This window comes from Schistocerca serialis, chromosome 6, assembly GCF_023864345.2.
Source record: "Schistocerca serialis cubense isolate TAMUIC-IGC-003099 chromosome 6, iqSchSeri2.2, whole genome shotgun sequence".
Lineage (NCBI taxonomy): Eukaryota > Metazoa > Arthropoda > Insecta > Orthoptera > Acrididae > Schistocerca > Schistocerca serialis.
In genome coordinates, this window is record NC_064643.1 from 402136509 (window position 1) to 402157334 (window position 20826).

Below are 20826 nucleotides of genomic sequence, written 5' to 3' on the forward strand. Positions count from 1 at the left end.
ATAATTTCTATATCTACATCTACATCCATACTCCGCAAGCCACCGGACAGTGTGTGGCGGAGGGTACCTTGAGTATCTCTATTGGTTCTCCCTTCTATTCCAGTCTCGTATTGTTCATGGAAAGAAAGATTGTCGGTATGCCTCTGTGTGGGCTCTAATCTCTCTGATTTTGTCCTCATGGTCTCTTCGCGAGATACTCATAGGAGGGAGCAATATACTGTTTGATTCCTCGGTGAAGGTATGTCCTCAAAACTTCAACAAAAGCCAGTACCGAGCTACTGAGCATCTCTCTTGCAGTCTTCCACTGGAGTTTATCTATCATCTCCGTAATGCTTTCGCGATTACTAAATGATCCTGTAAAGAAGCACGCTGCTATCCATTGGATCTTCTCTACCTCTTCTAACAACCCTGTCTGGTACGGATCCCACACCGGTTAACAGTATTCAAGCTGTGGGCAAACAAGTGTACTGTAACCTACTTCCTTTGTTTTTGGACTGCATTTCCTTAGGATTCTTCCAGTGAATCTCAGTCTGGCATCTGCTTTACCAACGATTAATTTTATATGGCCATTCCATTTTAAATCACTCCTAATGCCTACTCCCAGATAATTTATAGAATTAACTGCTTCCAGTTGCTGACCTGCTATATTGTAGCTAAGATCTTTCTTTCTACATATTCAAAGCACATTACACTTGTCGACATTGAGATTCAGTTGCCATTCCCTGCACCATGTGTCAATTTGTTGATTCCCTGTTCTGCGTTAACTGTTTCAAATTGTTCAGGTCTGATTGTCACCGGAAGGTCTAACATGTTATCACCACGAGTCGGTTCTCGGTTTAACTGCTCAAGGTAGTTTTCAGATAATGCATTTGAAAAAAATTTCACTGGATTCTTTGGCCCTGCCACCTGTTATAAATGTTTAAGTCTCACAGTCTATATCTGGCAAATTAAAATCTCCACCCAAAACTATAACATGGTCGGGAAGTCTACTCGAAATATTTTCCAAATTTTCCTTCAGGTGTTCTGCCACAACAGCTGCTGAACCAGGGGGCCTATAGAGACATCCAATTACCATGTTTGAGCCTGCTTTAACCATGACCTTCACCCAAATTATTTCACATTTCAGATCTCCATCAATTTCCTTCGATACTATTGCACTTTTTATCACTATAAACATGCCTCCCCCTTCACTGTCCAGCCTGTCTCTGCGGTATACATTCCAATCTGAGTTTAGAATTTCATTACTGTTTACATCTGGTTTCAGCCAACTTTCCGTCCCTAGTACTATATGGGCATTGTGACTGTTTACCGTATTTATTCGAATCTAAGCCGCACTCGAATCTAAGCCGCACCTGAAAAATGAGACTCGAAATCAAGGAAAAAAAAATTTCCCGAATCTAAGCCGCACCCGAAATTTGAGACTCGAAATTCAAGGGGAGAGAAAAGTTTTAGGCCGCACCTCCAAATCTAAACAAAGTTGGTCTATTGTAATATGAGACACAATTTAGGTAGAATAAATGACGATACAGCTACAATAGTTTAGTTCGAGTCCTAAGCTTAGCAGTTAAGCTTTACCAGGTAGCCATTGCTATGCGTCAGGCGTGCTTCGTCTGGTTTGAATGGGTTGCTTATTTTTCTTTGATCTGGTAAGTGCCGTTCTCTTTGTTATAGGTGTTTACGTCACTCTAGGCTGAAAATGCATTATTGTACTGTGTCATGTATTGTTTGTCGCATTGTGATAGTAAGTGTTTATGACCGTCGCCGCTCGCGGCATGGCTTGCTTACGTGCGCGCTACCGCCTCTTACAATAAAAAAAGAAAGGAATTGTCTCATTAGCGAAACAATGGCAAGAGACTGCTATTTGTTGTTAATTATACTGCTGCTTTCTTTGATAATGATCAACAAGAACCAAATAATAGACTGCGTATGATAGATGTTCTGAACGACAGTTTAGCTAAAATTTTTCTCCGTTTGAAAATCTTTGCAGACGCCTCTTTTGTACATTACATTCTGCACAGAAATTAGTCATCTTAGATTTAAAAATCTAGTCAATTGCCGTGCTTCATTTCTGATTGAATCACTATTAGGCATCAGAATAATACGAATATAAACATGACATGATATGTATATTCTTCCGCATTTGCTGCTGTCTCACACTAGCTTCGTAGGTTATTAGGTAGACAGGATTTAAATGAGATAGCAGCAAACACGAAAGAATACATGGCAAAATGTTTATATCCGTATTATTCTTATGTTGAAGAAAATACTGCATGTGATTCGCAATTCATAAAAGTTCCTATTAGCAACCATCTCTTCTCACAGGTAGGAAAAAATTCAGAACGTAGAGTTGGCCATATTGACAAACATCCCAAATAGTCTTGCCAGTCGGATTTTCGTAGTACATTGAAATGCTGCTACATTCGAAGATGAGCAACACGGAATTTGTATTTACTTCGTTGGATAATGTATGAAAATGCAGTGGTCGAAACTCGGGATGGAGAAAAAGCTCGTCTTACACCTTTTTTTTAAAAAAATGTATTTACTGACGCAGAGGTTTTGGCGCCAGTATTTATCTTTGTGCCTGCGAAGTATGCCTGTGTAGCGTTACATATATTCAACGGCAGAAGTTAGTTCTAGCGGCACCTACCAACATTTTTCAGAACTTCCATTTACTTTGCACTCGATTCTAAGCCGCAGGCGGTTTTTTGGATTACAAAAACCGGAAAAAAAGTGCGGCTTAGATTCGAGTAAATACGGTATTAGTGAGAGCAGTTCTGGGACCTTGGGACCCTTCTATAGGCGCTCCTGCAGTTTACTTTTACCACATTAATACTGTCATTCCCTGTTGCGTTTTGCCTACTGCTACCTTGTCGCGTGTCAGGAGGTGTCTTGTTGGGCCTAGGGAGGGAATTCTCTAACATAAAAAACCCACATGTGCACTCCACATGTACTCCGCTACCCTCGTAGCCGCTTCCTGCATGTAGTGCATGCCTGACCTATTCAGGGGGACCCTATATTTCTCCATCCAATAGCAGAGGTCGAGAAATTTGCACCCCAGATCTCTACAGAATCGCCTGAGCCTTTGGTTTAAGCCTTTCACTCGACTCCAAACCAGAAAATCGCGATTGGTTCTGGGAACAACACTACAAATAGTTGGCTCAGATTCCACCCCATGAGCGAGGCTTTCTGCCTTCACCAACTCTGCCAACTGTTTGTATGAACTGAGGATAAACTCTGAAACCAGACGCCAGGAGCCTTTGGTGCTGACATGAGCAACAATTTGCAGTCGGGTGCACCCAGTGCTCTCTATCGCCGCCGGCAGGGTCTCCTCCACATCTCGGATGAGACCTCCCAGCAAGCACACAGAGTGAACACTGGCCTTCTACCCCAACCTTTCCGCTATTTCACTAAGGGACTGCATCACCCACCTAACATTGGAGCTCCCGATCAGTAATGAACCCCTCCCCCCTTGTGCCTGCTCGAACCTTGCTGAAGGAGCGGCCACATGTCCACTCACAGGCAGAGCGAGTCTGTGATGCCACACGACCAGCCTCCACATTGACCCTCCGCCTCGTGCGACACGAATGCCGTTGAACCCGCCACTCCCCTTGGGGAGAGGGTGGCCCAACCGTGCCCCATACCCGCGAAGATGTCTTGACAGCAGGGACTGTGAGTGAAGCATGTATCACCTGGGGTGTACCATGTGATGCACCAGACTCCCCACTGCCGCTACACTCCGAGGCAGCAGCCTGTAGACAGCTGACCATGCTCATCAACATGTTCAGCTGTTCGCGAACAGTAGCCAGCTCCTGCGTCCGTACACAGCAGTTACACATCCTATCCATCCTAAGAAATCAACAATTTACTGTAGAGATTTAAGCAGTCAACTTTTAACTAGACTGCTACTTCACTAAAGGCAGCTGATAGCTGACTTAACTGTGGTTACTAGACACTTCTTGTTGGAAACAATGAAAATAAGCACTAACTGTCTCTGGACATTATTCAAAACAAACACGAAATCTATGGAACGCTATTACTAGTACTCGAAAATTAAAGCTTACTAAAAGCAAAAACACATGGAAAAAGAAGTGACAAGTAAGAAAAACACAGTTAATACTTAAGTTTATGTACCTTGCTGCACAGGAGATGTGAAGCAGACAGCAAATGCATAAAAAAGTATTATTTTAAAGAGGAGGAATATATTTTGTTGGCGGAAGATTAATTTGTAGGTTTCAAAGGTAGATTACTTTATTAAACCTACTTCCCGTGCAACTGTGGGGTTCCTGAGTTAAGGTACAATGTGCCTGAGAGTTACTATTGGGGAATCAACTGTTACCTCAGCTTCTCAATTTTAGTGCACTAGCAATAATCACTGACCTAAGGAATGTATAGATAAAGAACATATGAAAGTGGATGCCAACAAAACCATTTATTGAACGTGAAAGTAACAAGTGTGAAGGACCAAAATTATAAACCACCACCTAACAGTTGAAGTTTTCAGGGAATAACTTCTATCATGCTTTAAATATGGCACAAAACTTCAATTTTAAGGTATTTATTCTGTCGCTTACTCAGAATTAGCAGAAAAAATGCTTTAGCGTGCAGAAATGCAAAGTTGACACATCATATTTGCTGTGAGAGGCAAATCATCTTGTAACTTTTTTTACATTCATAGTTTGACATCCTTCTGGAAATATATATTTAATTATTACGACTTGATTATAATTCCTCTCCATAATAGAATAACATCATGTCTTCAATCTCTTCATCATATTTCGAGCTAGTTGTCTTATAAACTTCTTATACTGTGGTAGGCATGGTTTTTGTGTCTATCTTGGATACAATAATCTGTTCACTAAGCTGTTCATAGTAGCTTATCCGCATTCCTATTTTTTTAATGTATTTTTTTTATTCATTATTAAACCCACTCCTGCATTACCATTATTTGATTTTGTATTTGTAATCGTGTATTCACCTGACCAGAAGTTGTTCCTCCTGCCACTGAACTTCAATAATTCCCACTATATCTAAGTTTAACCTATCCATTTCCCTTTTTAAATTTTCTAACCTACTTGCCCAACTAAGGGATTTGACATTTCACACTCAAATCCGCAGAACGCCAGTTTCGTTTCTCCTGATGACAACGTCCTCCTGAGTTGTCCCCGCCTGGAGATCTGAGTGGAGGAGTATTTTACCTCAGGAATGTTTTACCCAAGAGGATGCCATCATCATTTAACCCTACAGTAAAGCTACATGCCCTTGGGAAAAACTACGGCTGTAGTTTCCCCTCACTTTCAGCCGTTCGCAGTACCAGCACAGTAAGACCATTTTGGTTGATGTTACAAGGCCAGATCAGTCAATCATCTGGACTGCTCCCCCTGCAACTACTGAAAGGGCTGCTGCCCCTCTCCAGGAACCACATGTTTGATTGGATTAGAAGATACTATTTTACTTCCAGTGAACATTTAATGTAGGTTAAAATTGTATGTTGGCCAAAGCAGATAACCTAAGTGTTTTCTTTCAGGCATACTGATATTCTGTCATTCTTAGCCACAAATGAAACTAGATTTCAAAGTTAGGTTGTGTTCTGACTGAGTTCAAATCCAGCTTTTGTCATCATAAATTTATGAATATCATCTTTCCTCATTGTTAGATTATTTTTATGAGTTTTAGTTGAATTTAGATGTTAGGTTTTGTGTTGCCAGTTTTCAATTTTATATTCCTACTTTTTTTTGCCTTCCGCCATTCTGATCCATTTGTTAACTCCCTCCTCTTAGTAAAGCAACTTAAATCATTTAACAAAATAAAGTTTTCCAGTCCAGACTGTATACCAGTTAGGTTCCTTTCAGAGTATGCAGATACAATAGCCCCATATTTAACAATCATGTACAACTGTTGGCTCGACAAAAGATCCATACCCAAAGACTGGAAAGTTGCACAAGTCGCACCAACATTCAGGAAAGGTAGTAGGAGTAATCCACTAAATTACAGGCCCATATCATTAATGTCGAAATGCAGCAGGATTTTGGAACATATATTGTTTCAAAACATTATGAATTACATCGAAGAAAATGGTCTATTGACACACAGTCAACACAGATTTAGGAAACATTGTTCTTGTGAAACACAGCTAGCTCTTTACTCACACGAAGTGTTGAGTTCTGTTGACAAGGGATGTCAAATTGATTCTATATTTCTAGATGGCTTTTGACATTGTACCACATAAGTGGCTTGTAGTGAAATTGTGTACTTATGGAACATAGTCTCCTTTATGTGACTGGATTCATGATTTCCTGTCAGAGAGGTCACAGGTCGTGGTAACTGACGGAAAGTCATCGAGTAAAACAGAAGTGATTTTTGGCGTTCCCCAAGGTAGTGTTATAGGTTCTTTGCTGTTCCTTATCTATATAAATGATTTAGGAGACAATCTGAGCATCCATGTCATTTATTGACTAGAAAGTCATCAGAAGATCAAAACAAATTGCAAAACAATTTAGAAAAGATATCTGTATGGTGCGGAAATTGGCAATTGACTCTAAATAACGAAAAGAGTGAGGTCATCCACGTGTGTGCTAAAAGGAATCTGTTAAGTTTCGGTTACATGATAAATCAGTCAACTCTAAAGGCCATAAATTCAACTAAATACCTAGGAATTGCAATTATGAAGAACTTAAATTGGAAGGAACACACAGAAAATGTTGTTGGGCCGGCTAACCAAAGACTGCACTTTATTGGTAGGACACTTAGATGTTGTAACATATCTATGAAAGAGACTGCCTACCCTACACTTGTCCGTCCTCTTTTAGAATACTGCTCTGCGCTGTGGGCTCCTTAGCAGATAGGACTGACAGAGTACGTTGAGAAAGTCCACAGAAGGGCAGCACATTTTGTATTATTGTGAAATAGGGGAGAGAGTGTCACTGAATGATACAGGATTTGGGGTAGACATTAAAACAAAGACATTTTTCATTGTGGCAGAATCTTCTCACAAAATTTCAATCACCAACTTTCTCCTCCAGATGCAAGAATATTTTGTTGATGCTGACCTACATAGGGAGAGTGATCACCATAGTAAAATAAGGGAAATCGGAGCTCACACAGAGAGATATAGGTATTCATTTTTTCCACGTGCTGTGTGAGATGGTAATAATAGAGAATTATTGTGAGGGTGGTTCAATGAACCCTCTGTTGGGCACTTAAATGTGATTTGAAGAGTACCCATTTAGATAAGATGTAGATAATACTGACTTAATTTCATGTATGTACTGGTTAGGTTTCACTGCTGTAATTGTGTTGTGTGTTACAAACATGTCTAGTTTTTTGAGTGAGCAAGAAATTTTGGAAGCTCAAGTGAAAGAAATTGCTCAGTAACTTACCTCTCACTTTTTTCTTGGAAGGGTAATTATACTTTCTGTCATCATTATTTAAAAATTTGTAATCTATCAAAGAAGTAAATTAAATGTAGAAAATGAGTCTTGAAGCTTGTATCTGTTTTATTGTATGTTACTCTGGAAGATACAGTTGCATATGTGACAGTAAAAATGGTCAGTTTCCTAGGTCCAATATTCTTTTACATATGTAGTCTCCAAAACATTTACAATGTTAATACTGCTGCTGGAACGTGGTTCTACTCACACTAGTAATTTCTAATATAATTTTTGGAGATCTCTGAAGTTTTGGGAGACAATGAATCTCACATTTTTATGATGGAAAACATGTTCTTGAGTTAAAAGTTATATCTATTTCATTTTTACAAATATAATGCTACTTGGAATTTTGTATGTGATGGCTTAATCGGAATTAAAACTGTGAATGTGAATTGGTTGCTCTGTTTTGAGAGAATGGATCACATAAATGCTGTTTTTAAGATAAATATATTTTTTTGGTCATAATATCCTCTTTCTGTCATTAGACAGCAGAAGACATTCCAGAAGTCAATAATGTTGCAGCTTCTACAAATGAAAAGTTGTTGGCAACAAGTCACAAGGTAATTGAATAGGCCCACCTCTTTTTGAGATATGCATAGTAACTAAGATGTATATGGGATTTTTTTCTATTATGCAGATTTCTGCATTGTGACAAGGGATATGTTCCTCTGTAAGCAGCTTTCTTATGAGGAGGAGTTAGAGGTGCTATAGGTGTGTAACAGATTTGATAAATCTGTTGCTGCAATTGATTTACTGGCAAATGCAGAAACATGGGATATTGCAAGTTGCTACAACACTTTTTCTGTTGCTTATTAAATAATGACGGATTCCTGGAGCATCTGTCAGTCACACCTTTCCTACCTCTTTCACCTGATGTGTAAATATCATATTTTGGTTGGAATGGGGGCAACATACATAGAAATCTTTAGATGACAGCATGCTTTTTCGGGCATTTGTTGGAATTTTCAGTTTTGGAGAACCACAATTGATCGACCATATTTTTGACAACAGTCTTGTGTGGACAGTTCGAGGATATAACAATTCTCTATTTACGGTTGGATTTGCTGTCCAGTTTATTGTTTTGTCATAATAGTGTCAAATGTAGATTGTTGTAACTTGCCTTTTGGTTAATCATATGAATAAGACCAAAGGTGGAAATGTGAGTTCTGTTGTTGCATTTTGCAGCTGCTATGTTTTTCAGGACATACTTTTACATAAGTACTAATATCATATTTTTAATTTAGGTAGTTTTTGTGTTCTGATGGAAGCCATGTTCCCTGACCTCTGAGCTGAATTTTCTGTAATTTTCGTCACGCTTACATCAGTTTTTCTTGTCAGATAACTAACAAATATGCTATCATTTGCTGTTTTGTACTTTTGTGACGTATCATGATATAGTTTGTTGCCTTTTACATGTTTGTAGACATGCATTAGTTGAGAGAGCTGCATGATTATCAGGCCATATTCTTATTATCTGACTAAAACAGAACAGGGTGTGAGCAGTTCTAGTAATAGAATTTCGAGAATATATTGAGAAACTTAAGTTTTTGTTTTAATAAGCTGTATACAATAGAAGTGTATAATAAACAAGTTTTTGCAGGAGTTGCAAGGGGAAAAATCCATACTTTTATGCGGAAAATAAGTGGAAGACCTTCCTTACTTGAATAGAAAAACACTTTCATGTGTTGTTGGAAAAATAATCTTCAGAAATAAAAAGTCGGACAAAATCCTTGCGCTGGTGGAAAATAAACATCAGAAAAAAAGATGAAAGTTCTTGTAGGAAATTAAAAATGATGCTGACATACTGGATGGACTGTTTATTGCACTGATGAGATTTGGAGTGGTGTAAACTATTCCAGAAAGTTTGTGTAACAACAAGAGAATATGCTTTATGCATCAAAAATGTAGGTGATATCCCAGAGGAACTGTTCAAAAGTAGTGTGACTGGAGGAGTGGAATTATGACACACGGAAGGAGAGATATAATGTGCAACACTGGAAATGAAGAAGGCTTCATGCAAAGTGTTGGCCTCTGTTATATTGGGCACAGATGTTTACAGATTACCATTCTGAGAACAATGCTAGATGTTATGAAGAGTGGTTCAGAAGCATCCTCACAAGCTTACCTAACTGATCTGTGGTTGTTATAGATAAGGATCTGAAACACAAATAATAAATTCAATATCACAAAATCCGAGTATGAAGTAGGAGGAGGATTTCATTACTAAATAACTGGAAAGTAACAGTGTACATCTTTCATTTGTTACCATAGCTTAGAGGAATTAACAAGTCTACTGGAACTCTCACAATGACACTTCATGTTACTAACATACCATCTGTAAGAAAGTATTTCACTTATTGGACAAGAAAATTAAACACCTACGGTCACCTCTGGCACTCTGCAATTTCGGTGTCATCAAAGAAAAACAAGATAAAACAAGACATTCAGTATAACTGATAAAATACAGCTTTGCTATTCCACTCTGCAAAGAATTCCCCAGATTATCTGGAGGACTGCAGTGATACTGAAAACAGATACACAGAAAGGGTGTTAAATAAGTTGGTAACTAAAATAGTGGAGGGATGTCAGTCAGCAGCAAAACTACTGCAGTCCGGAACTGCAAGACCGCTACGGTCGCAGGTTCGAATCCTGCCTCGGGCATGGATGTTTGTGATGTCCTTAGGTTAGTTAGGTTTAACTAGTTCTAAGTTCTAGGGGACTAATGACCTCAGCAGTTGAGTCCCTTAGTGCTCAGAGCCATTTGAACCATTTGAGCCAAAAGTAATAAAAGTAGTTTTATTTAATTTTTTATTTATTTATTTTTGTGATTCATCATTCTGATGAGGTAAACTTATTCCAGCTCATTGCTGCACATCACAGCGCATGTCTTCATGTACTGTTACAAATGTGGAACTCTTTCCATTGTTCATCGCTCCAATAGAGTGCTACTTGTATATTGAGTATTCATAAACAATTTCCCATTTTACAGCTTCTGAAAAGGAAGAGTCACGTCCTCTACAAGCAACAGCCACTGAATTTGGCAGTGCTGTATTAGAACCTGAAAACAAATTTGCCACTATTCACTGGTGGAACTGGCACTTATTGCACATTATAAAAGTGACAGCACACTGATATGACAACTAAGACCAATCAAAGCCTTGCATAGATTGCAGCTACTAATGCAGCTGCTTTATGAGCTCTTAACTGTTAACTATGGACATTATTCATTAGTAATGATACATGATGTAACCAACATTCAAGCTCTACATCCATGTTTCCTTCAGCACAATAGAAAAGTAAATTGTTCACATAATTGAAATGTTGCTTCTGTGACACTTTAAAGTTGACACTTGCCAAAAAGAACTCAAAAAGGGATTCTTTGTCTTAAATGTTTCTGCTTAGGCCACCCCCTTCCAGCCAAAATATGATGTTCACATACAAAATAAAACTAGATATTTCCGTGGTTCCAGTAAGATACAACAGAATTATGTTTGTTGTGCAATGTTTCCAGAACATGAGCTCGCAGCCAGGGGCCAGTCATTATGAAGTGAATAGTAGGCACCTGATAGTCATTCTGTATTTGCCCATTCTGTTTTGGATTCTTGTGTTGTAGGTGGTGTGTGATGGTATGCACCAGTATGCTGCACCATTACCTTTGATGAAAAAAAAAGCATTAAAATAATATTTTAAGATGTCTAAATTTCAAAAAACCTCCACCAGAAGGTTACAATACTGGAACTTCTTTTTTACAAATCAAGCACTGGTATTTGTTTACAATTTCACAATCTGGGATGAATAACATGTAACTTGCCGTATTGCTACAGTGTACACTTTTTTGCTTGTTGCCTGGAGGCTATACAACCACAATGTACCATTTAAATAGGTCCATGTCTTCCCTCAAAATGGTCGTCATGATTTATTTAGGTGAATAAAATCTACTCACCACATACGAGTACTTTCATGTGGGAAAAGAGAGAAAAACCAGATGATGTGAGATCAAGTGAGTAGGGATGGTGTGACAAACTGGTGACCTGTTGCCTTCCTAGTTCATCTTGTACAAGGACAGAGCAGTGTTCAGGAGCATTGTTATGTAACAGCAGCCTGTTCCTCCCGTGCTAAAGCTCAGGATACTTTATGACAAATTGAATTGTGTGAACAGCCAAGAATCCCCTTGTAGTGAGTTTTGTTTATCATTGCACCATCTGGGATGGATGCCATTTGAACAATTCCATTTGAACCAAAAATAATTCAAGCATCACCTTGCCTTTTGACCTGTATTGTCATGGTGTATTGTATATTCTGGCCATACTGGCATTTTCCAGGTGGTAGATTGTCATTTAAGTTGTGTATCATACAGGAAACATCATGTTTTGTCTCCAGTTATGATCGATTTGAGAAACGTTGAATCATTGTCACCACTTCTGATTAGGTCCCTACAAATCATCATGCAATCATAATATTGGTCTTCCATCAGGAAATGTGGCACACAGTGCTGTCTAACACATTACATGGCAGAATTTTGTAGCACGTACCATGGCTGACCTGCTGCAGCTGTGAAATCATCTACCATTTGGTAGCAGTTGGCATGTGCCTCCAATACATCCTCAGAAATCTTGTGTTCGGTTTGAACCATTTGTGGCCAACCATCATCCTCCAAACTGTCTGTGTTTTGCAAAAAACATCGGTGCCACCTAAACACAACCCTGTGATCCAGTGTATTATTACTGTGAACTTGCTGCATCATTTGAAACATTTCAGTAATGGTTTTGCCCAATTTCTGGCAACTGATAATATATTACCATGTATTAGTAATGCATATGAGGTGTGATTTGGCTGTTTTGGATATTTAATTTATTGTTGACTGTCAAAAAGGTGATATGCGTATTTGAGTGCTGGGCAAATGGATCATAGAATTTGCATTAAATTCTGTGAAAAATGGAGTAAAGTGCAGCACCCCATTCAAAATGTTAGCTGTGGCTTTTGGCAAGTCTTCTATGACTAAGAAAAGAGGTCATGAGTGTTATAAACATTCCAAAGAGGGTAAAGAAGACATCGAAGACAATGATTGCCCTGGATGTCCTCTCACAGCAATTGATGACAGCATTGTGAAATAAGTAAAGAAAATGGTTCTGGGAAATTGTTGAATTGCCATGAGAGGGGTTGCTGATGATGCTGACATATCCTTTGGCTCAGGCCAAGCCGTTTTTTGAATGTTTTGGGCATGAAACATGTGGCCTCAGCTAAGTTTGTTCTGAAATTATTGAATTTTGACCAAAAACACCATATGGACATAGTTCAGGAATTGCTGAATGAAGTGGAAAATGATACAGAGCTTTTAAATAAGGTTATAACAAGTGACAAAACGTGGGTATATGGGTATGATATCAAAACCAAAGCCTGTTCGTCTTGAAGAGCCAAGATTGAAAAAAATTCAACAAATTCAGGCATATGTGAATGTTATTCTCACTCTTTTCTTCAATTACAATGGGTTAATGCATCATGAGTTCCTGCCTTATGGATATACAGTCAGTAAGGAATACTACCTGGAAGTTATGTGCAGTTTACCTTAAACATCCAAAGGAAAGAACAGAATTGTAGAAAAACTTATGATATCAGTTCAAATAATCAAGAATGCAAGCCATTCTTTCCTTTTTGTGAATCTCGGTAAGCAGCCTGGGATTCCAGTGTGCACATAATTTGTGAAATTGTGTCTTTTTAAAGACGATTTTGTGCTTAGTTGTTTGATCGCATTCAGAAATTCCAGTGCTAAATTTGACATTGTGAATTGTCAGTCTTTACGAATCTTTTCGTCCATGGCTTTGATCAAATCTTCTGAGATCACTGATGGCCATCCTGATCACAGTTCATCATGGACATTTTCCTGCCTGTGCTTAAAATCTCTCACCCACTTACCCTGTCACACATTGCATTAAGGTCACGTACATCTCATTTATCTGTCAATAATTTCCACAGCTGCAATGTTCTTTGCTGTCAAAAACTGAATCACTGGCCATAATTCATAGTCAGCAGGCTGATAAATTGTTTTACACATTTTGACATGACACTGTAAAAGCACATTGTAACATTGAAAATGTACATGGCATCATTTAGCATGCAAGGCATGCCAGCAGTTGGTGCACATGTGCATTTCGGTGTCCACACAGACCCTACTTTCCAAATAACCTTTGTACATGGTACTTCATCTAATGTGTGTTCACTTACTTGATCTTTGTTAGTTCATCCACAATATTCATATGCACTCCTTGTAATAATTCCAATACTGTCAAGTTGTTAAGTTAAAAAACTATATGCAAGCTGGCATTTTATACCATTTTCTTGTAAGCCAAGGAGACTTGCATCTCAAAAATTAAAAAAAGTTGATCTCTTTATTACACAATATTACCTGTGTCTGCAATCTGATAATCAACTTAAATGCTGAAGGTGGACAACTTCCTTAATTTCATTCCCCAAAATGAAATCATTGTTAACAGAAAGCAGTCTTACACCTTCAGAATAACCAGTTTTTATCTATCAGGGCACTGTAACATACCAACTACATAGAAAATATACAAGATCTTGCTGCTGAATATGTTCTCTAATATAAGAGTTGAGATCAGGATCCATCACTTTGACACACAAACCATAACTTGAAACTCTCTAGAAGGGTGCAAGAGCTGAAACACAAACATGACCTTTTTCTTCCATGTGATCTTCATTTGTGATGATGACCTGTTCCCTCTTGGATTCTCAATTCTCTTTCACATTCTTTTTATCAGGTTTGTTTTTCTTCTTTATAAACATTTGGAATGATTTTATTTCTTTTATTCTCCCTCTCATTAATCCCCCACCACACTCCTCTTATTTTCTTATTGCCTTTATTTTCCACTTCTGTTTACACACTCACTATTCATTCAAGTCTTGCTCTCACTTTTTTACCCATTAATTATCCACATTCCTCTATTATTACTTTTATAATTTGTATCTCAGCTTTTGATCCATTGATACTTCAGAATATTTTCAGAAGGGGGAGCAATTTTTTGTCTCATCTGGCACCTGTACTTCTTATTTCTTTTCCCTCCTATTCCTTTCTTTCCCTTTCTCTTATAAAATTTTGTGTTAAACTAACCCAAATTAAAACAATGCAGAAAATCTGTTTCTGTCTTTTCAGTAAAAGTATATTTTACATGCTGTTGTACATTTTAAAGCACAGCCTGATCTTCAAGGCTATTGTTTTTGAAAATAGTGTGTGTACATACACAGTTGTAAATAACACAAGTAAGATAAATCTTTACAATGTCTTTGCAATATGAAGCAGCCCGGTTAAAAGTTTCTGTCACATTGGTAGCACAAACAAATCCCTTTGACAGCCAACTAAAGCCATAAAGACGAATTTGTACTTCCAAACGTACACTTGCCAATAAAAAACAGTATTTAAAAGACAGTAATAGACTTGGTTATTATTTTTTCCATTAATTTTGCTGTCTCAGTTTTTCTTAGGGTAGTCACTAGGGCTGCTACGAAATTTTGAGTGATGTACTTTAGACACAGTTCCATTATATGTTTTCTATTACCATTTTCTTCCAATTCAATTAATCTGTCAAGAAGCATTCAAAATTATTCCTGACAACATGGTGCTCTTTGTGTTAACTTTTTCTCCTCTCAATTGTCTCAGAATAATAGGCTGGTATACTCCTTACCTTGCCAGTTTAATTTGTTAAACTTATTTTTGTGTATTCATTGTTTGTGTAAGAAATCGTGAGTATTAAGTTTCATTTATATCATAAAAATATCCTCTGTCATAGGTCATACCACAAAGTTTTGGCATTGTTTGAACTCAACATTCATTCACTATTGCATTAAGTCACGCTTTTTCACTTCTTGTCTCTTAAGTAGTAACATAATTTGTCATTGTTCGAATCCTGTTAGCTTTATATCAAAAGTTAATATCTGAAGTTTTAATTTAAGTACTTCATTATAAAATTAGTGAAATTGCAGAAATTGCAACACTGAGAAACATCAGCTGTGCAAATTGCCAAATACTGGATGTGGTTACACAATTGATAAGGCATTGGTCTCTCATTTTGGTGGAGTGAGTTTCAAATGATCATTTGATCATTCATATTTATGTTTTTTGTGGTAACCCAAAATCACTTCTAGCAAATGTTTTCTTTCAAAGGATGTGACTGATGTTCTGCACCGTGCTTGACCTATGCGAGTGTGGAGTCCTGTAATAAACTTATATTTGTGGTACCTTAAATTCTAATTTTACTTTTCTTCTAAATGAATTGTGAAATCTTTCATTGATTAATTTATCGATTGATTTTTTATTGGTCCAATTTTGTCATACTGCACAAACACTACAGCTGATACTGGACAGGTCGAAATAAGAATACATTGTAGTATTGTGGCGTGCTTAGTGGCAAAATGTAGTGTTTTCGGATAGGTCCCACTCTCATCTGCTGTATACTGATGCATGCACACATGTTGGATGCTATCATGGTTACTGTAATATGGCAGCCTGCACCTGCATTTTTGCGCGGCATAGTGGACAAGATCCAAGGGTGATAGTTTGGGCAATTTGTTGGTTGTGAATTTGTTTGTCATGATCCTCCAGTAATCATACTTGTAGAATTACATAATAACCATCCCCTCATTGATTGCATGCTATGACATTTAGCACATGGGACTTCACACAATGCTAAGTACTCAGAGCTTTATGTCATTTGCATATTGGCATGTACCTGATGTTTGCTGTGAAGTTCATTTTAGAACTGTTCCTACTTTTCTTGAAAGCATTTACATTTCCGAGATGTAAATCATGAAATTGTGGGCATGTTCTGGTTATTTGTTACAGCCAGACACATCCAAGGAGTCTTTAAAAATATCTGCAGAGGAGGAAACAGAACAACACAAGACTGAAGAAAAAGTAAGTAATTATTCAAAACAAAAGTGGATGATGTTTTTATTATTTTCTAAAAATAAAAATGTATGCATAATGCACATGCACATGTATACATCATCACTCCCCCCCCCCTCCCACCCTTCCCTCCCACCCCACCCCCCTCCCCCCTCCCCTGGTCACGCACACACACAGTTCTGGAGTTTAAAATTTTTGTGTTTGGATCATTAAATTTCTCCTTCATTCAAGAGGAATGGAAAGAAGGAAACTGAATGAGTATGATGTATCCAACCCTGGGTACTAAAGGAAAGAATAAATCTCTGGATCAAGGAGCAGGAGTAATGGTACTGAAACGAAAGTAACAATGGAAGATTTAACTGTAAATAAGCTTGTGTGGAAGGGGTATGTGGAGAGGATGCCCTACAAAAATTAATGCAGAGATCAGAAGATTTGATATTGTTTCACTACTGTACTTACTGCACCAATCTAGTGTTTGTTCTACCAGTTTCTTCTCACTCCTGGTTAGTCATGGAAGTTCCTCTAAGCAACTTTTTCTTTGAAATCCCGTATGGATGATTCTACTATTCTTTTGTATTATCAAAAATATTTTCCTCCTCTAACTGTACACTTGAAATTACTGAAGTATGTCTTTTTCATTACATCTAAAACAGACAGAACCAAGTGACTTCCAGGATAAGGAGTCACCATCTACAAAGTGACAATGGCATTTCAGTGCATATGAGCAGGTAGTGGCACAGGGCACATTCTTGCCCTTGGAATAAGAATCGTCCCTAAAAGACAGGGGAGCCAATGAAGGCATAGACTTCCAGGAATAACCATCGTGAAAGTATTTTGCGTTATCTGAAACATTGCTAATCTCACAACAAAAATCTTTTTCAACTAGAAGCCATGATGGGAAGTCAGAAATGGAAAACTTCTCCACTTGGTATCCAGTTCACTGTTGCCATGGACAGCACAAACAAGTCATTAGATTCCGGAGAACTTGCACCACAATACTGTAAAGAGTTGAGCTTTCTAGAAACAGGCAGAACAAAATCAAGCATAAGAATTTCTCTGCAACCGTTAACATAAATTCACTTTCGAAAACCAGGAAACGTAAACAGGTGAGAGACACTCTTACTAAACACAACTTATTCATCACAACAGTAGAAGAAAATTTGCAAAGAAATACACCATAATTTTGCTGGAGGATTTTAATGCACTATGAAAAATTTCAGGCGCATTGTTGGGAACTACACTGCTCAGAAAAGGATAAACAAGAATGATAGAAGACTAACAGAAATCTGTAGAGCAGCTAACGTAATAATGAAATCCAGTGTCTTTTAGCATTTCTCTAGAAAACAGAAAACATGGAGCTCTCCAAATCTCAATTTACATGTGTAATTTCAAGTAGATCTTATTCCAGTATCTAGAGAATACTACCAAAAAATCCAGAATGTTAAGGAATATAATGCTGAGTTATATTCTGGCCACCATATATCTAAAATCAAACCAAGGACTCTGAAATGTGATATTGATAAAGTCAAACAAGAAAGTAAGTTTAGTGATAAATTGGAAACCAAAAATCCAGAAAATAGGAAACAAGTGAAATTATATCTTGCTCAAACAACAAAAAGAAACAATCAAAAGACCTGCTTGGTGGAATCTGGAATGTGATACAGCAGTCACAAAAACATGAAAGCTTGGCAAAAAGGGAATAAAGACAAGAATGCTGAAAACAGGACAAGATTTCTTAAAATGAAGGAAGCAGCCAGACTGTAGAAATATTATGAGAAATTAGGATAAAAACCAATAAAAACAAATAGACCATGACTTCAAAGTGAACAATACTATAAATCTGTATAAGACTTTTGAAAGAAACTTAAATAAATATTATTCACCAGACCTTTGCTTTAAAGACCAAAACTGGCAAATATCACATAATAACCAAGAAAACTGTTACTGTGGTGACAAAAGTCATGGGATACCTTTTGTCCAGTAGCCATACATAATTGCGAAAGTGTTGCTGGCGCAGGATTTTGTGCACAAACTGACCTCTCAATTATTTTGGGTGATCTAGGTGGCCATATCGTTTGCTTGAATTGTCCAGAATGTTCTTTAAACCAATCACAAACAATTGTGGCATGGTGACATAGTGTGTTGTCAGCCATAAAAATTCTATTGTTGTTTGGGAACATGAAGTTCATGAATGGCTGCAAATGGTCTCCAAATAGTGAAATATAACCATTTCCACCAGAGGACCCAGTCCATTCCAAGTAAACACAGCCTGCATAATTATGGAGCCACCACCAGCATGCACAGTGACTTGTTGACGACTTGGATCCATGGCTTCATGGGTCTGCACCATGCTTGAGCCCTACAATCAGCTCTTACCAACTGACGGTTTTCCAGTCATCAAAGATCCAACCAGTATGGTCATGAGCCCAGGAGAGGCTCTGCAGGCAATGTCAGGCTGTTAGCAAAGGCACCAGCTTTAGTCATCTGATGCAAGATAGTGCTACACTGTCCTAAAGATGTCTTTGTTGTATGTCCCACATCGATTTCTGTGGTTATTTCAAGCTTTGTTGATTGTCTGTTAGCACCAACAACGCTATGCAAATGCCGCTGCTCTCAGTCGTTAAGTGAAGGTCAGCAGTCACTGTGTTGTCGATGGTGAGAGGTAATGCCTGAAATTTGGAATTCTCAGCACATTCTTGACACTATGTATCTTGGAATACTGAATTCCATAACTATTTCTGAAATGGAATGTCCCATGTCTTTAGCTCGAGCTACCATTCCGCATTCAGAGTCTGTTAATTCGCATTGTATCGTCATAATCATGCGAGACACCTTTCCACATGAATCACCTGAGTACAAATGACAGCTCCACCAATCCACTGCCCTTTTACACTGAAGAGCCAAAGAAACTGGTACACCTGCCTAATATGTAGTGCCCCCATGAGCAAGCAGAAGTGACCCAACACCATGTGGCATGGACTTGACTAATGTCTGCATTTTCGTCAGTGTCTGCATTTTTGTCAGTGTCTACAGTAAAGTTCAGTAGCATGTGTCGATAGCCTTTTGTTTGTCTTTATAGTGCAGTTCTCCATGTTCCTTAGTATGGATAGGGACTGTGATAGCTGTGTGTGGATGCGAGCCGAGCTGGTGACACTTTGCTCTCAGCTCCAGGCTGTGATAGCTTCGGGTACATAGTTTGGAGCTGCAGTGGATGGGCATCATTGTTGTGGGCGAGCTATGGGGATCCAATGGATGTTCAGCACATCTGAGTCCACCAGTGGGTCTGCACTGGTGGCCAGCACAGTTACTGCTCACACTGAGGTTGACCCTTACCCATGGTCGAGTGGGAGGCCACCTCAGGGTGTGGCAGGTGATGGAAGACTTCCCAGGGAGCTGCACATAAGGCCTTCCTGATTAATCTGACAAATAAGTTGCAAGTGCTGTCTGTGACCAACACAATCCCTAAGCCAGGTGAAGTTTGTCCTGTATCAGAGGAAACCTCTCAGCCTGCAAGATCCAGGCACTCACAGAGGATTGGATTATTGATAGCTGGGAGCTCCAGTGTTAGGCAATTATGAGGCTGCTCAGGAACATGGCTGTCAAGGAGGGGAAGAAAACGAATCTGCACTCCATGTGCAATCATTTCAGATGTGGAACAGGTCCTTATGGATGCCATGAAAAGCACAGGTTGTTGCCAGCTGCAGGTGGTGGCTCATGACATTACCAATGATATGTGTAACTTTGGATTGGAAGAGATTCTTTCTGGTTTTGAGCAACTAACAGAAGCAGTAAAGGCTGCCAACCTTGTTTGTGAGATGAAAGCAGAGCTCACCATTTGCAGCATAATTGACAGGACCGATTGCAGACCTCTGTTACAGAGCTGAGTGGATGATCTGAATCAGAGGCTCAAACAGTTCTGTGACCACGTAGGCTGCAGATTCCTTGACTTGGGCCATAGGGTAATTTGGTTTTGGGTTCCGGTAAGTAGGTCAGGAGTCCACTACGCACAGGAGGGAGCTACTTTGGTAGCAGGGGCTGTGTGGCGTGGGCTGGGTGGCTTTTAGATTAGAGGGTCTCGGGCTCGGGAGAAACACCTAAAGGGTTTGAGTTTTGAAGGGTGCTGGTAAAACACAGAAAGAACGTAGATCCAGGAACCATCAGTAAAACAGTTGTGAATTGTCGTAGCTCTGTTAGGAAAGTACCAGAGCTCCAAGCACTAATAGAAAGTACTGATGCTCAAATCATTATAGACACTGAAAGCTGGCTAAAGCCAGAGATGATTTCAGCTGGTCTTTTGTGGAGTGCCTAATGGTTTTTCGAAATGAAAGGCTAAACACAGTTGGCAGTGGTGTGTTTGTTACCGTTAGAAGTAGTTTATGTCACAGCGAAATTGAAGTAGATAGTACCTGTGAAGTAGTATGGATAGAGGTCTTTCTTGGCAACTGGAATAAAATAATAATTGGATCCTTTTACTGACCTCCC

General features: G+C 38.6%; 1 protein-coding gene across 10 annotated transcripts in view; it reads left to right on the forward strand.

The window, feature by feature from the left end:
* The window catches only part of LOC126484604 (FK506-binding protein 5-like), a 216535-nt gene that overhangs the window by 66197 nt on the left and 129512 nt on the right, over window positions 1-20826 (forward strand). For 5 of the 10 annotated variants that reach the window (XM_050108171.1, XM_050108173.1, XM_050108181.1 and 2 more), the window contains 2 exons: window positions 7913-7987; window positions 16282-16353. The exons of 2 other annotated variants lie outside the window; for them this stretch is intronic. In XM_050108171.1, coding sequence (XP_049964128.1) covers window positions 7913-7987; window positions 16282-16353 — 147 coding nt within the window. The remainder of the gene's footprint in view (window positions 1-7912; window positions 7988-16281; window positions 16354-20826) is intronic. 3 more of the 10 variants (XM_050108176.1, XM_050108177.1, XM_050108178.1) reach the window with 1 other exon arrangement.